The 15,151-nt window shown below is 45.1% G+C and overlaps 1 protein-coding gene across 3 annotated transcripts in view; it reads left to right on the top strand.

Moving 5' to 3' along the window:
• The first annotated feature begins 4,350 nt into the window (after window positions 1–4,350).
• The window catches only part of PLA2G4E (phospholipase A2 group IVE), a 64,613-nt gene continuing 53,812 nt past the window's right edge, over window positions 4,351–15,151 (top strand). For 2 of the 3 annotated variants that reach the window (XM_040492374.1, XM_040492368.1), the window contains exon 1: window positions 4,351–4,879. In XM_040492374.1, the coding sequence (XP_040348308.1) occupies window positions 4,700–4,879 (180 nt within the window). In that variant the 5' untranslated portion in view covers window positions 4,351–4,699. The remainder of the gene's footprint in view (window positions 4,880–15,151) is intronic. The other variant, XM_040492369.1, reaches the window with a different exon arrangement.

Below are 15,151 nucleotides of genomic sequence, written 5' to 3'. Positions count from 1 at the left end.
AGAGAGATGTGGGAAGAAGAGCTAGAAGCATTTGCCTCCCACCCGAGAGCCACAGAAGGAAGCACAGGCTCTTCTCCAGCTCCAGCCCTCCTTAGGGAAGGGTCCGGTCTAGAGGGAATGACCCTTGAGTGAGCCATGAACAGTGAGGCGCCTCCCATTGTAGAAGGCGTTAGAGACCAGGATTGTGGGAAAGCTCTGGAGTCTTGAGAGGATTATTGAATTTCTGTTAGTCTGTTTTCTCAACTCTAAAAGGAGACAATAACCACGTCATAGCCTTGCTGTAAGGATTACACAGAACACTGTATGTGATGAAGTTGCTCTAATATCTTGACACACAGGTACTCAGTAAATGAGAGTTGTTATTTTTAATGTTTTATCATTATTTTCGACATGGATCTGTATCCTGATTGTGAGATTAAGACAGAGCAGTTTTATTTATATAAATGTCTCTGGTTCAAGTCAAAATTACATCCTGGGTTGTGACACTTGATACAATGCTTGGTTTGAAAAGCAGACAATTAACTTCTAAGAGGCATGGTTACAGTTCAGGCAGCCACCACCAGGGGACTTCATTGCCCGATGACAAATTAAATAAATAAATAAATAAATAAATAAAACTAAAAATGAAAAGGCATGAAGTCGTAAACTGGAAAGTACACAGAGCATACTCATCACTCTGTAAACCTTTGCACAAAATATGCTTTAAAACCTTATCTTTCTAGTTACTTTTCCACGATTAACTGCCCTAGCTCACACCCCTTTATCTTGCCACATTTTCACAACTTACTACCCTTTGTCCAACTTAGTCTGTAAGTGTTTGGCTCTATTTCTTTAGATCTTCGCTTTTCTTGTGAGGGTTCCCTTGTACGTGTTTTTTTTTATTTTTTGTGTTTTAACCTATTTCAATTTGTGTTTTTCTCTTGTTAATTTGTCTTTTTCTTTTTTTTTTTTTTTTTTAATTCAAGTGAGTGTAGTCTTGGCTTCAGGAGTAGAACCCAGGGATTCATTCGTCTCTTACATATGACACCCAGTACTCATCCCGAAAAATGCCCTCCTGAATGGCCATCACCCACACCACCCACCTCCCCTCTAGTAGCCTTGAATTTGTTCTGGAGCTCCAGCCAAGAACTTAAGACAAGTAGAGGAAAACCTCATCCTGCCCGCCAATATAATAGACAAATGTTCATGGTCCACTGAAAAGACTTGATTCTAATGAAAGTAAATAGAAAACCAGCTCAATATTATTCTATTGAAAAATCGATCAAGAAATTAAACTGGTTTGATTGAATCTGCTCAGAAAAGTACTTTTTTCCCTTTCTTATTTAAAATGTTAAATTTACATAAATTTATGTATTGTTATATAAATTTAAAAATACATTCCCATTATGAGCAACTGGAACAGGACAGGGATATAAGCCTCCCCTCCCCTTCTCTGATTTCCATTTCCCACTCCTATTATCAATTTTAGGCTTTTTTTCATAAAACATTTTCTTTTCTTTTTTTAAAAGTGTTTATTTATATATTTGGGGGGGGGGGTAGTGCATGAGCAAGCATGAGCCAGGGAGGGGCAGAGAGAGGGGAAGAGAAAATCCCAAGCAGGCTCTGTGCTGTCTGCACATAGCCCCACACTGGGGCTAGATCCCACATACTGTGAGATCATGACCTGAGCCGAAATCAAGAGTTGGAGGCGCAACAGACTGAGCGACCCAGGTGCCCCTCCTAAAGCATTTTCTAGAAAAAAATTCATCAACACTAGTATACTTCTCATTAAGATGCTTATATTTAACAGAACGAAGTCAAAACTTCCTCCACATTGTAAAGCAGATGCATGTTAAGGCCACACAGCGGGGCCACATGTGTTGTCCCTAGTAACTGCCTCAGTTCATTCTGTCACCGCTCGCCCTTAAATGCTGTTACGTCTTCGAATCATCTTCCACTTTCCCATTGTGTCCTTTCTCATCAGCATTTATCAAGTCCCTGTCCTGGGCGGCACACTTTGCCCAAACACACTCCCTTCCTTACATGAGGGAGAAGGCCACACAGGCAGAAATGAGCTCAGCAAGACCAGCTGTAATGGGCGGACGGGGAGCCGTTATAAATATTTAATTGTGTATATATTTAAGTTTAGAACACATTTTCTGTTAGGAACAATGCTGATCTAAGCCATTCTGGGCCAGCATCACCAGGAACCCTGGGCCACGCTGCAGCTCAAGGGAATGGGACCTTCTGCAGGACTGGTGGGGAGGGGGCCCAGGGGCCCTCAGGGGTTTCTGGACACAAGCTGCCAGGGCAAGAACATGTGTTTTGGCAGAGGTTGAAGTTCGTTTGCTTGCCTTTTATTTGTAACATGTAGGAGGTGGATTTTGCAGGGGACTAAGCAAGGGAAGCCTGGAGACATTCTTTATAAAGATTTCTTTTTATTTATTTACTTATTTTTGTATATAGAGAGAAAGTGCAAGTTGAGGAGGGATAGAGAGAGAATCCCAAGCAGGCTCGGCGCTGTCAGCAAAGAGCCTGATGGGGGGCTCGAACTCACAAACGGTGAGATCATGACCTGAGCTGATGTCGGACGCTCACCCGACTGAGGCACCCAGGTAGGTGCTTGTTACAAACACTTCTAAAAGAAAAACACATTCAGATACTCCCTGACACAGATCTGGGAAAGGTGTGAGGGCTCCTCTGGTCTTCTCACCAGGGTGGGGAGGGGGAGCCCCACCAGCACTAATGCCCCAGAAGGTCTGCAGGGAGGGGCTCCAGGACTCAAGTATAAGCCACCATAGTGGCTGGCAGTTTCAACTACTGTGACACTAAGGACACTGCCCAGTCACCTTCTGACTCGTTTCTTTTTTTTTTTTTTTGCCAGTTTTATTGAGATACGATTGACAAATAAAAATTATATATACTTAGGTTGTTCAAGGTTATTTTTTTTAACGTTTATTTTTGAGACAGGGAGAGAGAGAGCACGAACAGGGGAGGGTCAGAGGAAGAGGGAGACATAGAATCTGAAACAGGCTCCAGGCTCTGAGCTGTCAGCACAGAGCCCCACGCGGGGCTCGAACCCACAGACCACGAGATCATGACCTGAGCTGAAGTCAGACGCTTAACCCACTGAGCCACCCAGGCGCCCCTCAAGGTTATTATTAAAAGGTGTACAATGTGCTGCTGAGGATCTGGTGTTGCCTTCCCTCATTAACTTCCATCCTCCCTGGTGGACAGGGGAGGAAGGACACCTTTGTAAATGTATGTCCTACTTTTAGGCAAATAAGGGGAGGGCAGAGAGCTTTTCCTGTATCTGCTTCTCCTCACTTGCCTTTCAGCTTGAAATAATCCTCATGCCATGTGGCAGATTTGGGGTGGGGAGAGGTGGGTGCAAATTGTGCTACCCTTCAGCACAGACAGAAAAGTGACACTTTACACAGGACTCTAGTCAGTTGGACTGTGGTCTGGCTGCTGCTGGGTTTCTTTCCTTTTTTTTTTTTTTTTTTTTTTCTTTTCTTTAATGTTTATTTTTGAGAGAAAGAGAGAGAGTGTGACCGGGGGAGGGGCAGAGAGAGAGGAGACACAGCCCGAAGCAGGCTCCAAGCTCTGAGCTGTCAGCACAGAGCCTGATGCAGGGCTCAAACTCATGACCTGAGCCGAAGTCAGACACTTAACCAAATGAGCCCCTGAACGTACGTTTTTTTGTTTGTTTGTTTGTTTTAATTTTTTTTTCAACGTTTTATTTATTTTTGGGACAGAGAGAGACAGAGCATGAACGGGGGAGGGGCAGAGAGAGAGGGAGACACAGAATCGGAAACAGGCTCCAGGCTCTGAGCCATCAGCCCAGAGCCCGACACGGGGCTCGAACTCACGGACCCCGAGATCGTGACCTGGCTGAAGTCGGACGCTTAACCGACTGCGCCACCCAGGCGCCCCTGAATGTACGTTTTAAAGCACTTGTAAACAGAACATACCAAGGGTTTGGGTTTTGTTTTTAGTTTAGTATTTTTATTTTTACCACGGAGCTATGATGCATTCTCTTTCAGCTGCCAGACACAGCATCTGTATTAAATCAAAGAAAGAGCTCAAACGAGAGACAGATTAAATTATCAAATTCTCTTCTGGGCTGTACCCCCCTCCGTCAGCCCTGAACACCAGGCCAGGTATCTATTTTCAGCTCAATAAAGAGATGCAGGGGTGTCAGCCAAGAGCCAGAGAGTGACTTCGCCTCCATCAGGGGCCAGACAGCCTCAGCCACTTCGCCTCCAGCCCTGCCTCCTCCTGCCCTCCCCACTGACATATTGAGTTTCACAACGTTAAAAATAGCTGCTGAGCTGTGAGAAGCTATCTCTGAGCCTGGATCCGAGCTCAGAAAGGCAGGCCTCCCTTAACCAAGAGCCGCCCTAGGTGAGCGTAATTCTAGCTCCCTCCAGGCTTTTCACACAGCACAAGAACAGTCTCTTCGCCAAAATAGGTCCGGAGTGGTTGAAATATTCACAGAAATGTGGGATTCTTTTAGCTAAGCCCTGACTTCTTTCACCTCCTTAATAATTCATCAGGCTTATTTATCTTCGGGAGGAATCCAATGGCATTGCTTCCACGTTCTTGCAAAACTCCCTTCAAATTTCCTGAGGATGTTCAGACACCTCGCCGTGAAGGACTAGCCCCACCTCCACACAGCCTGTGCTGAGCCCCAGTGAAGGGGACGCTCACTGCCTTAATGACTCTCCAGAGCTCGGAAGGCTGTCCTGGCCCGGGAACTGATGTGTTTGCCCCACAGGAGATACAGGGGGCTGAAGAGAGCAGGTCGGAAAGAAATGTCAGTGAGTTTGAGCACACACAGGACCTGGAAACTCCCAGTCTCCCACCTCTGCTTCCCACGGCCCTTGGGGGCTCTCAGGTATGTCTGCGTTCCTGGCTAGAAGGTTCCTAGCTCCTTAAATTTTACCCCGACTTTGCTGGCTCCGAATAAGATCACCTGCATCACCATAGAGTTAAGAAGCCGTATTTTTGTTGATTTCCTTCTTTCCCAGAGGAATCCCTTCACCCCCACCCCCCCTCACCTGTCCTCACCTGCCTCCTTGACCCCAAGAGCTGTTAACTAAAACAACTACACCTGTGTACGGAGTGCATTCCAAGTGCCTGACGACGCTCTGCTGGGGAGGGATTAGCATTTCTGTTTGTTGATGCGACCGAGGCTCAGCGGGATTGAGGTCACACACCTCGTCAGTCCAAGGGAGACCTGAGCTGGAAGATATTTCTATTAATACGATCCCGAGGAGAGTGGACAAGGACCTAGCAGGGTCTCTGACACAGAGTAGGTGCTCAAACCGCACAATTAGCACCGTGGCAGAGCAGGGTCATAAATGTTGGGGAGAATGTGTAGATTTGGCCTTCCTGAGGAGCCCCACCTATCTATCGGCTAGTGAAGAGAAAACCTTGAATAAGTAAGTCCCGTTGGTAATTTAGTGGGCTACAAAAATTGAACAGTGTCTGTAGGTAATTCTCAGTGGATCCAGATCTGCCCACCAGCTTCTACTCTGGGTGAGTGTGTGAGCTTCCTACAGAGGCTCAGTGACTGGAGAGGAGTCAAGGTTCTTGTATCCTTGTGGCAGCTACGTTCTCGGCAATGGTGCCAGTCTGACTTCTGCAGCCATAAGCCTCTTCCTCCTGTGGGCCTGCACCTCGCTCATAAGGAGCACTGGTCTCTTTGCCTCCTATAGGCCTTTCTGTCTCTACCTCACCCTCTTTCTGGCCCCAGCTTGGTGGGCCTTGACTCTGGGTTGACTTGCCTGGCCCCGATAGGCCCCACATCATAGCTGTGGTTGTCAACCAGCTTCCACCACGCAAGGCGACTGAGGGCTGCTGGGGGGATGACCAATCCTCCCAGTCCTCCCAAGCATACCACTCTACCTCTTGACCAGGCTGACTGCCCCATACAATCACCAGGACCCCTGCCAGTGACTCCTCTCAGAGTCACAAGTGAAGAGTGGTCAAGGCTCCCACCCTAGTGCTTCCCTCAACCTCCCTGCCCCACACCCTTCCCACCATTCCTGTAACCCTTCAGTCCTTGGGGAGCACCCATCAGTTTTCAAATAGCTCCTCATCTGCCCCCTGTTCTAGTCCTTGAAGTGTTTCCCTCTAGGACCACCATATGGATTAGACCTTTGTCTTTCTAGATTCCCATTAGAGGCCAGCATTACTAGGTAGCACATTGTCATCCAGCAATACTTCAGCAAAAATCAATTTATCAGACTAGCTTTGAATCAGTTTTCAGAGTCACCACTTCCTGCACTGGATTCTTAGGTAACTCTTCCTGTGGCTTGTTATGCCTCTCTCATCTCGAGAAGACCAGGAACCACATCTGGAGCACTTATTCATTGGTTGAACCAGTATTTATTGAGCTCCTACTGTGTTCCCAGTGTTGTTCTAAGAGTGGGAGACAGAGCACTGAGCAGGTCAGACAAGATCCAACGCTCCTGAAACTTACATTCTAATGGGGGAGATAGACAATAAGTAAATAGATGACTATTTCCATGTCACAGATAGCAGAACAAAATATGTGATAATGAGGGACTGGCAGCAAGGAGAGGACCTCAGTAGGATGGTAACATTTGAACCGAGACCCGAACAGTGAGAAGAATGGTGGGAAAATGTTCCAGAGAGAGCAAATTCTAAGGGCAAAGGCCCTGTTGAGATGGGCACAAGGTTGGTCTGTTCTGGAAACAGAGAGAAAACCAGTGTGTCTGGGGCAGCAGAGAGCAGGGAAAGAGAGGGAGAAGTAGGTGGCAGAATATGAGGTCAGAGTCTTAGGCTGGCCCAGATGCTGCGGAGGTGGCTCTCATGTCATTCTGAAGCAGTGGGAAGCCACTGAAAGGTTTTAATCTGAAGTTCGACTTTGTTTGATTTGTGTTTTACACGGATCACTTTGGCTGGTCTGTGGAGAATGGGCTGCCTGGCAGACAAGAGGGGACCCAGGGAGACAAGTGAGGAGGTTTTAGCTGCAGTCCAGGAGAAAATGGTGGAGGATTGATTGGTGGCGGTGGACAGCAGAAGTGGACAGATTCTGGATTTTTCAGGAGGCAGAACTTACAGGACTTATTGATAGATTGGATGCTAAATAAGACATCAGTGATGTCTCCTAGGTTTTTGCCTTAACAAGTGGGCGGTACACGTACTCACAAAAGTGCGAAACAGGTTGAGGTGGAGGGGACTGGAGGTTTCTGTCTCGGACATTTGTTTTTTTTATGTTTATTTATTTATTTTGAGACAGAGAGTGAACAGGGGAAGGGCAGAGAGAGGGAGAGAGGGAGAGAGAATCCCAAGCAGAGAGATTTCAGCACTGTCAGTACAGAGCCTGATGCGGGGCTCGATCTCATGAACTGCGAGATCATGACCCAAGCAGAGATCAAGAGTTGGACGCTTAACTGACTGATATACCCAGGAAGCCCTTGGAAGTTTTAAATTTGAGATGCCTGGGGCACCTGGGTGGCTCAGTAGGTTAAGCGACCAGCTTAAGCTCAGGTCACGATCTTGCAATTCATGAGTTCGAGGTCCGCATCGGGCTCTGTGCTGACAGCTCAGGGCCTGGAGCCTGCTTTGGGTTCTGTGTCTCCCTCTCTCTGCCCCTCCTCTGCCCCCTCCTGCTTGTGCTCTGTCTCTCAAAAAATGAATAAACATTAAAAAAATAAATACGTAAATAAATTTGAGATGCCTGTTATTTACCCAAGTAGAGATGTCAGGTGGGCAGCCTCAGGTACTCAGGAGATAGGGTAGGAAGATAATCTGTTTAATACATAAAGCAGAGTATAGATGATTTTTAAAGCCACAGAGCTGGATGAGATCTCCAAAGGATGGGATGAAGAGACGGAAGAGAAGAGGCCTGAGTTTGTGAGCTCTGCTTCCCACTTTCGGGATGCCTGGTGGAGGCAGAAGAGCTGGCAAGGGGGGGCAGACAGAACAGGCAGCCAGTGAGACTGGAAGAAGCCAAGGAGGAGGTGGTGTCCTGGGAGCCCAGAGACTTTGTCTATAAATGTCCCACGCTATCATCAGGGTAGGTTATCAGTAAAAAGCAAAATTTTGTGCCATGTGTTCATGTCTTGTCTGGCATAGACCTGGAGCATTGAGAAATGGGCCGCTGCCTGGCCAGCTGGCTGGCTGCTGGCCTAGGAGCCCACACAGCTCTCGTTATCTCTGACATCAAGGCTGATACCTCCTGGCTCCAGAGGCCTGGCGAAATCGGGCCCCACCCCTGCTGCTTCCCTGCTCCTGTCACATGCCCTGTGGCCCCGTGCCCACCCTTCTCTCCTGGCAGGGCTCACTGACTCGGTGCCGCCCGGTGCCGCCTACCTGGCATGAGGCAAGCTCATTCCCAGCTCTTCTCCTGGATTCTGCAGCTTCCCCTCCTGGAATGTTCTCCCTTCCATCCTCCTGCTGCCTTTCCTTTCAGGCCCAGCTCAGGGCTCAGTTCCCCAGTCTCTCCCCACCTGCTCTCTACTCTGCTACTTGGTGGATCGCCCTTCAGGACCACCTCTATGGTTACACCTTTCCTGTCCAGGTGACTGAAGCCCACTGGACGCCCCTGCTCCGCCCTTCATATCTAATCCATCTTCCTACCGTGTAGGGTCTGCCTCGAAATCCCTCTAGCATCTCACCACTTCTGTCCATCTCTGCCCCTCACCCTGGCCCAAGGCACCATTTCCCATCTGAACCACCGCAGCTCACCTTCCCACCTCTAGTCTTGTCCCCTCCATTCCCCACACGGTAGCCAGTGATTTCCTTCACATCACTTCTCTGCTTAACATCCGTCAGTGGCATCCAATCCCTCAGGATAAAATACCAAATCCTTACCAAGTCTTTCAAGGCCTCATGTGATTCAGACAACTGCCCACCTTCCCAGACATTTCTCACCCAATCACTCCCTACTTACGATGCTCCAGACACACATGTTCAGCTCCTAGATGCGCCAGCTTTTACCACCTCTCGGCACCTTGCACGTGCTGTGCCTGCAGCCCACACGGGACGAACTCTGATCTGCCTTTAGGTTTACCTTAAAGACTGTTTCCTCCAGTGGGGCGCCTGGGTGGCTCAGTCAGTTAAGCATCCCACTTCGGCTCAGGTCATGACCTTGCGGTTTGTGAGTTTGAGCCCCGCATCAGGCTCTGTGCTGACAGCTCAGGGCCTGGAGCCTATTTCAGATCCTGTGTCTCTCTCTCTCTCTCTGCCCCTCCCTAGCTTGTGCTCTCGGTCTCTCTCTGTGTCTCAAAATTGAATAAATGTGAAGAAAAAAAAAAAAAAGGCTGCTTCCTCCAAGAGGTCATCCCTGATTCTTCCCACAATCAAAATCAGGTACCCTCTGCTAGTGTCTTTTTTTTTTTTTTTTAAGTTTCTTAGAGAGCAATTGGAGTGGGGGTAGAGAAAGAGGGAAAGAGAGAATCCTAAGCAGGCTCTGCATTGTCAACACAGACCCTGATGTGTGGCTCGAACTCATGAACCGTGAGATCATGACCTGAGCTGAAATCAAGAGTCGGACACAGGGGCACCTGGGTGGTCCAGTTGGTTAAGCATCCGACTTCGGCTCAGGTCGTGATCTCGCTGTTCATGAGTCCAAGCCCTGCATCGGGGTCTGTGCTGACAGCTCAGAGCCTGGAGCCTGCTTCAGATTCTGTGTCTCCCTCTCTCCCCTCTCCCACTTGCACTCTGACTCTCTCTCTCTCTCTCTCTCAAAAATAAACAACAACAAAAAAAAAGAGTCAGATGCCTAACCGACTAAGCTACTCAGGCACCCCACTTCTAGTGTCTTTTATAGCACCCTGTGCTGTTCCTTGATCAGACTTATCACAATTTATAACTATAAATTCCTTTCTACTTCCTTGCTCATTGCCTAGCAACTGTACATCACGGAAGAGCAGGTGCCGCATCTGTTTTGACACCCAGAACCTACAGCATGGCACCTAGCACTAATAGGTGCTTAAAGCACATTGCCATCAATGAACAAAGCTTTCTTTGACTTCTCCAGCTCCAACTGATCTGTAGGTTCTTTGCCTTCCAAGTGCACTTATAGCTGGTTCTTCCCAATTTATTTGTTTCATAGCAAAAGCAATAAAAAGAGCAATAGCTATAATTTGTTGAGGTTTATGACATGCCAGACTCTGCGTGCCATGTATGCATACGTGCGTGTGCATTTCTTGACAACAATCCTGCGAAATAGGTACTATTAACGTCACTTTACAGATCATGAAAATGAGTCTCAGAGAGATAAAGTAATTGCCTAATGCTACCCAACGAGTCAGTGTCACAGCCAAGATGCAGATTCAAGCCTCTCTGACTCCAAAACTCTTCTTTCCTCTACATTTGTCTGTTGGTGTTGTCTCTAGCTGGCCTGTGAAATTTTGTTGCTGTTGTATTTTGTCAGTGGCCTCTTTGCTTTGTGGTGGTGGTTGTTGTTTGTTTGATGGCTGGTTTGGTTTGGTTCTGGTATCTTCCACTTCTACATTGCAGGTGCTATGTTAATACCTGCTACTTATGAGGGTGTGTCGGTGGGCAGGTGAGAGCTGTGCAGGACAAAAGTTCTGTATTTCTGTCAAAGTCGCCCTGCAAGGTGAGTGCCAGGGCTGGGTATAAGGACGGTGGAATGGATGGCCACCCATAGACCTTGACCTATGGGGGCCCAAAGGTCCACTTTCCCCTAATATCTCCCCCACCAGGCCAGGCTGGCCCTGCGCCTCCCTCCCCTCTCTTCCTAGTGAAATTCCCACCACTGGAGTTGCTTATATGCGTGACTGTCGGAAGGCCTCTCCCATAGGCTTGTCAAGTAGCTGTAGGGATTAACAAACTGTCCCCTGGATCTAGGGCAAGGCTGGATAGAGAGTAACAGAATCTCAAAGCTGAAACAGACCATCTAGATTCTAGAGCAATTTCCTGCACAGCAGAGGAGTCTCCTCTGTGCAAGTACCCCTTGGATAATTCCAGCAATGGAAATTTAATACTTCCCATATGACTAAGTTCTTACTTACACTGAGGTCAAGTCTACCCACCCACAAAGGCCCATTTCCACCATCAGGCGTGAACATCAATGCAATCCTTTTCTCTAATTGACAGCTCTTTTCATACCCTGAGTCAGTTTCCATATTCAGCAGTTTCAGGACCCTGCTGTCCTGGGCTCCACTATCTGCTTCGGTTAAGTTTTCCATGAGCCATGGCTTTGCTCTCTGCCTTATCCCTTGGTGGATGGCCCAGCTGGGGGAAAGAGGAGGATCCAGATGGTGAGGTGGGAGGAGGAGGAGAGGGCCTCTGAGCACTTGAAGAAAAATTCCTCCCCCGAACAGACCTGCCTGACTCTGTCCTTACTCAGTGCTTCCTGTTGCTCTCAGAGAATATGCATAAAAGAATATACCTATGTACTTTTTACAGTTAACATATGCAGATATCTAGTATGGTGACCTGGCACATAGCATGAAATACAGCAGTTTTCTTTCCCTGTCTCTTTTTTTTCCTAAACATATAACATGTTATTTAACATATATCATTTTATCTATTTACCTAACATACAATAATTCTATTTTTTCTAAAAGTTGGTTTTCTGACTACCAAGAGCATGTAACACTTGTTCAGTGTAGACATTAGAAAAAATTTTAAGTTTAATAAAGAAAATAAACATTCCCAATAATCTCATCATCCAGAGATAACTTCTTGAAGCCTTGATATATTTCCTTTGAGTTCTTTTATCTACGCACATACGTACATAGAAATCAGTATTATTTACATATACATATATGTATACATGCAATATTGAGCTCGTATTGTTTTTTGTTTTTTTTTAATTTTTTTTTCAACGTTTATTTATTTTTGGGACAGAGAGAGACAGAGCATGAACGGGGGAGGGGCAGAGAGAGAGGGAGACACAGAATCGGAAACAGGCTCCAGGCTCTGAGCCATCAGCCCAGAGCCCGACGCGGGGCTTGAACTCACGGACCGCGAGATCGTGACCTGGCTGAAGTCGGACGCCCAACCGACTGCGCCACCCAGGCGCCCCTGAGCTCGTATTGTAAGAACTTTCCTACCTATCAGCAAATGGTAATCATTTTCCTTTGCTGTTAGAAAAAAAAGATTAAAAAAATGGCTACAATTATCACACCATCCGAGCATGATCATATCTGCCAATTTTTGATGCTATGAGTATTACCTCAAAGCCTAGAAAATATGCCATTAATATCCGAATTACAATGATTCCTCTCTCCTCTTTGCCAGCTTGGCAGAGAGATAGCACTATTTCCCCAAGATTCCACCCCAAGCAGCTCAGAATTCCCAGGCTGGTGTCCCTGTCACTGAGACAGCTTCCCTCTCACTTGTCTGCTGACTCTAGACTTCTCCTCAGAGGTATCTCTGCTGACTTGCCCAGACTAAGGAATGCACCTGCCCTGACAGGATTAATGAAGAGAACCCCCCCGCCCCCAGCAAAGTTACCAGACCAACTATCACCTGGTAATAAGGTTCTCTCAACCCCCCCACACAGGGAATCTGTTCCCCCACAAATAGACCCATCGTAGCAAGGTGAGCAAAGGAGTCTCAACATTACTCCTGTACCTTAGATTCCAATAAACTAAGCCCTAAAACTGAGTCCTAGACACTGGTCCAACCTCCTCTCATCTTTATGGGCGTTTCCTCTCTGGGACTCCCATTGTCCTTCCTTGCCATCTGGCCTCAATGGTTTTCTTGAAGATCTCCTCAGTTCATCATACACATTTCAATAATTTCAATACCCAGTGGAAAGAGGTTAGGGTCCCAACCTTCTTTTTCCACCAAGAGACTTCTTTGCTCCTACTTAAATTTATGGATGCAATGAGATTCCTAAGGAAGAGAGTACTACCCAGCTCCACTCAGCAATGTCCGAGGCCCAAACACCATGGATATATTAAGGAGGGGATGATTGCTATCTCCGTCCATCAATGGCTTCTAAGTCACAGCCCTTGTTAGGCTAAATAAACAAACAACAACAGAAATGAAAAGCAGTTACAGAAATAATGCTACATCGAACATCACTGAGGATTTGTGTAAGAGTTTATGTACAATAAATTCCTAGAAATAGAATTGCAGAATATAAGTGCATGCAAGTTTTAAATATTAATGAAGATTACCAAATTGCCCTCCAAAAAGTCTATGCCAATTTACATTCTATCAACAAAGTCTTATAGTCTTCCCCACACCCTGACCAATGTGAAGCTTTATCGTTTCACCCCTGCCAATCTGATAAATGAAAAATGGAATCACTTTGTTGTTTTAATTTACATTCTTATTATTAGTGGTAATCTTTTATAGGCTTATTGCATATTCCAGTGATCCCAACTTTGTTGAACATTAGAATCACCAGGGAAGCTTTTAAAAATCTCAATGTCTTTTGGGATGAGCACTGGGTATTGTATGGAAACCAATTTGACAATAAATTTCATTAAAAAAAAATCCCAATGTCCAACTCACATGTCACATCGATTATATCAGCTGTCAGGGAGCCAGGCATCAATATTTGTTTAATGATCTCCAGGTGATTCCAGCGTTTACCAAAGTTGGGGAGGTACTGAAATATGCATAAGTACCATGATGTTTGTATCTTTTATCAATTTTTCTATTGCATTGTTTGCTTTTTAATATTTATTTTAAAGAGCTTTTTCTTTACTGGAAAATTACCCCCTTCATGAAATTGACAAATATTTTTACAAATTAGCCTTTTATTATTATTTATGGTTGTTTTGACACAGAGAAATTTAATATGTATGTAGTCAGAATTATCAATTTGTTTCCTTCATTGCATCTCAGTTTTGTGTCTTGTTTCCTAACTAATGATGATAAAGCAATAACTAATTTATTTTAATGTAAAGAGTAAGGTATGGATCCAGTTTATTCTTTCTCCAGATGGCAAAATAGTTACTTTTTTTTAGAAAGTAATTTTCCAACATAATATCAAATAATCCATCTTTTCCCCTATTAATTTGTAATGCTATCATTTTTTTCACATGTAAATCTATTATTTATTTTGCCCCAGGTTTACTTACTATACTTTCATTGCTTTTGTACATGGGATCTCATTTTCTCTTGTGGTTATGATTTTTATAGGAAAATTTACAATTTTTTGATTATTTTTTTAATCAGCCATCCTTATTATGCCCTAGGTTCAAACAGACACGTACATACACTCTTTTTATAGTTATCTTTCTTTTTCTTTTAAGTTTATTTATTTATTTTGAGAGAGAGGACACATGAGTGGGAGAGGGTCAGAGAGAGAGGGGAGAGAGAAGATCCCAAGCAGGCTCAGCACTGTCAGTGAGGAGCCCGATGTGGGGCTCTAACCTATGAACCAAACAGTGAGATCATGACCTAAGCCAAAATCATATGCTTAACTGACTGAGCCACCCAGGAGCCCCTATAGTTCTCTTTCTAATGACTGCATAGAATTTAATCATAGGAATATGCCATTATTTATTAAAATATCTACCAATATTGAACTTTGGGATGATTTTCAACTCTTAACCATTAAAAATTTAGATACAATTAACATTTTTAAGCATGTAGCATTTTCTTCTCTCAGTGTGAGTTTCCAAGAGTAGAATTACTTGGGCATAAATAATTTTATAGCTTCTGATAACTCCTGTTGTATCCTGATAAATATTGATGGTGGTTGGTTTGACTATGGTGAAGGAGGACTGAGGCAGGGGAATCAATAGAGAGTCCCAAGAATATGGGTAAGAGAAAGTAAAGGATCTTGAAAAGATGCCCAAGATTACTAATAATCAGGAAATACACATTAAAACCACAATGAGATACCATTTCATACCCACTGGATTAACAAAACTCAGAAAGTCAGTTGATAATCCTGGGTATACACTAATGGGAACCCTTTTCCATGGTGGTGGGAGTATAAATCAGTAAAAATACTTTGGGGAACAATTTGGCAATATCTAGTAAAATTGGTGGTAATATACCTTATAACTAAGCAATTTCTACCTCCAGGGGGATATACACTAAAGAAACACAACACATACAGGAATGCTGTAGTGTTTTTGGCACTATTCTTCATTGAATCTAAGGTATAACATTCGCTAAGGGAAAATATCGCCAATTAAAGTATAACCCATTGTTGTTTTTAAAAAGATTTTTTTTTTTATGTTGGGGAGCCTGG

This window comes from Herpailurus yagouaroundi, unplaced genomic scaffold (genome assembly GCF_014898765.1).
Source record: "Herpailurus yagouaroundi ecotype Mexico unplaced genomic scaffold, PumYag 184, whole genome shotgun sequence".
Lineage (NCBI taxonomy): Eukaryota > Metazoa > Chordata > Mammalia > Carnivora > Felidae > Herpailurus > Herpailurus yagouaroundi.
The sequence above is the reverse complement of the archived record's forward strand: the minus strand, read 5'-3'. Positions and strand labels throughout refer to the sequence as shown.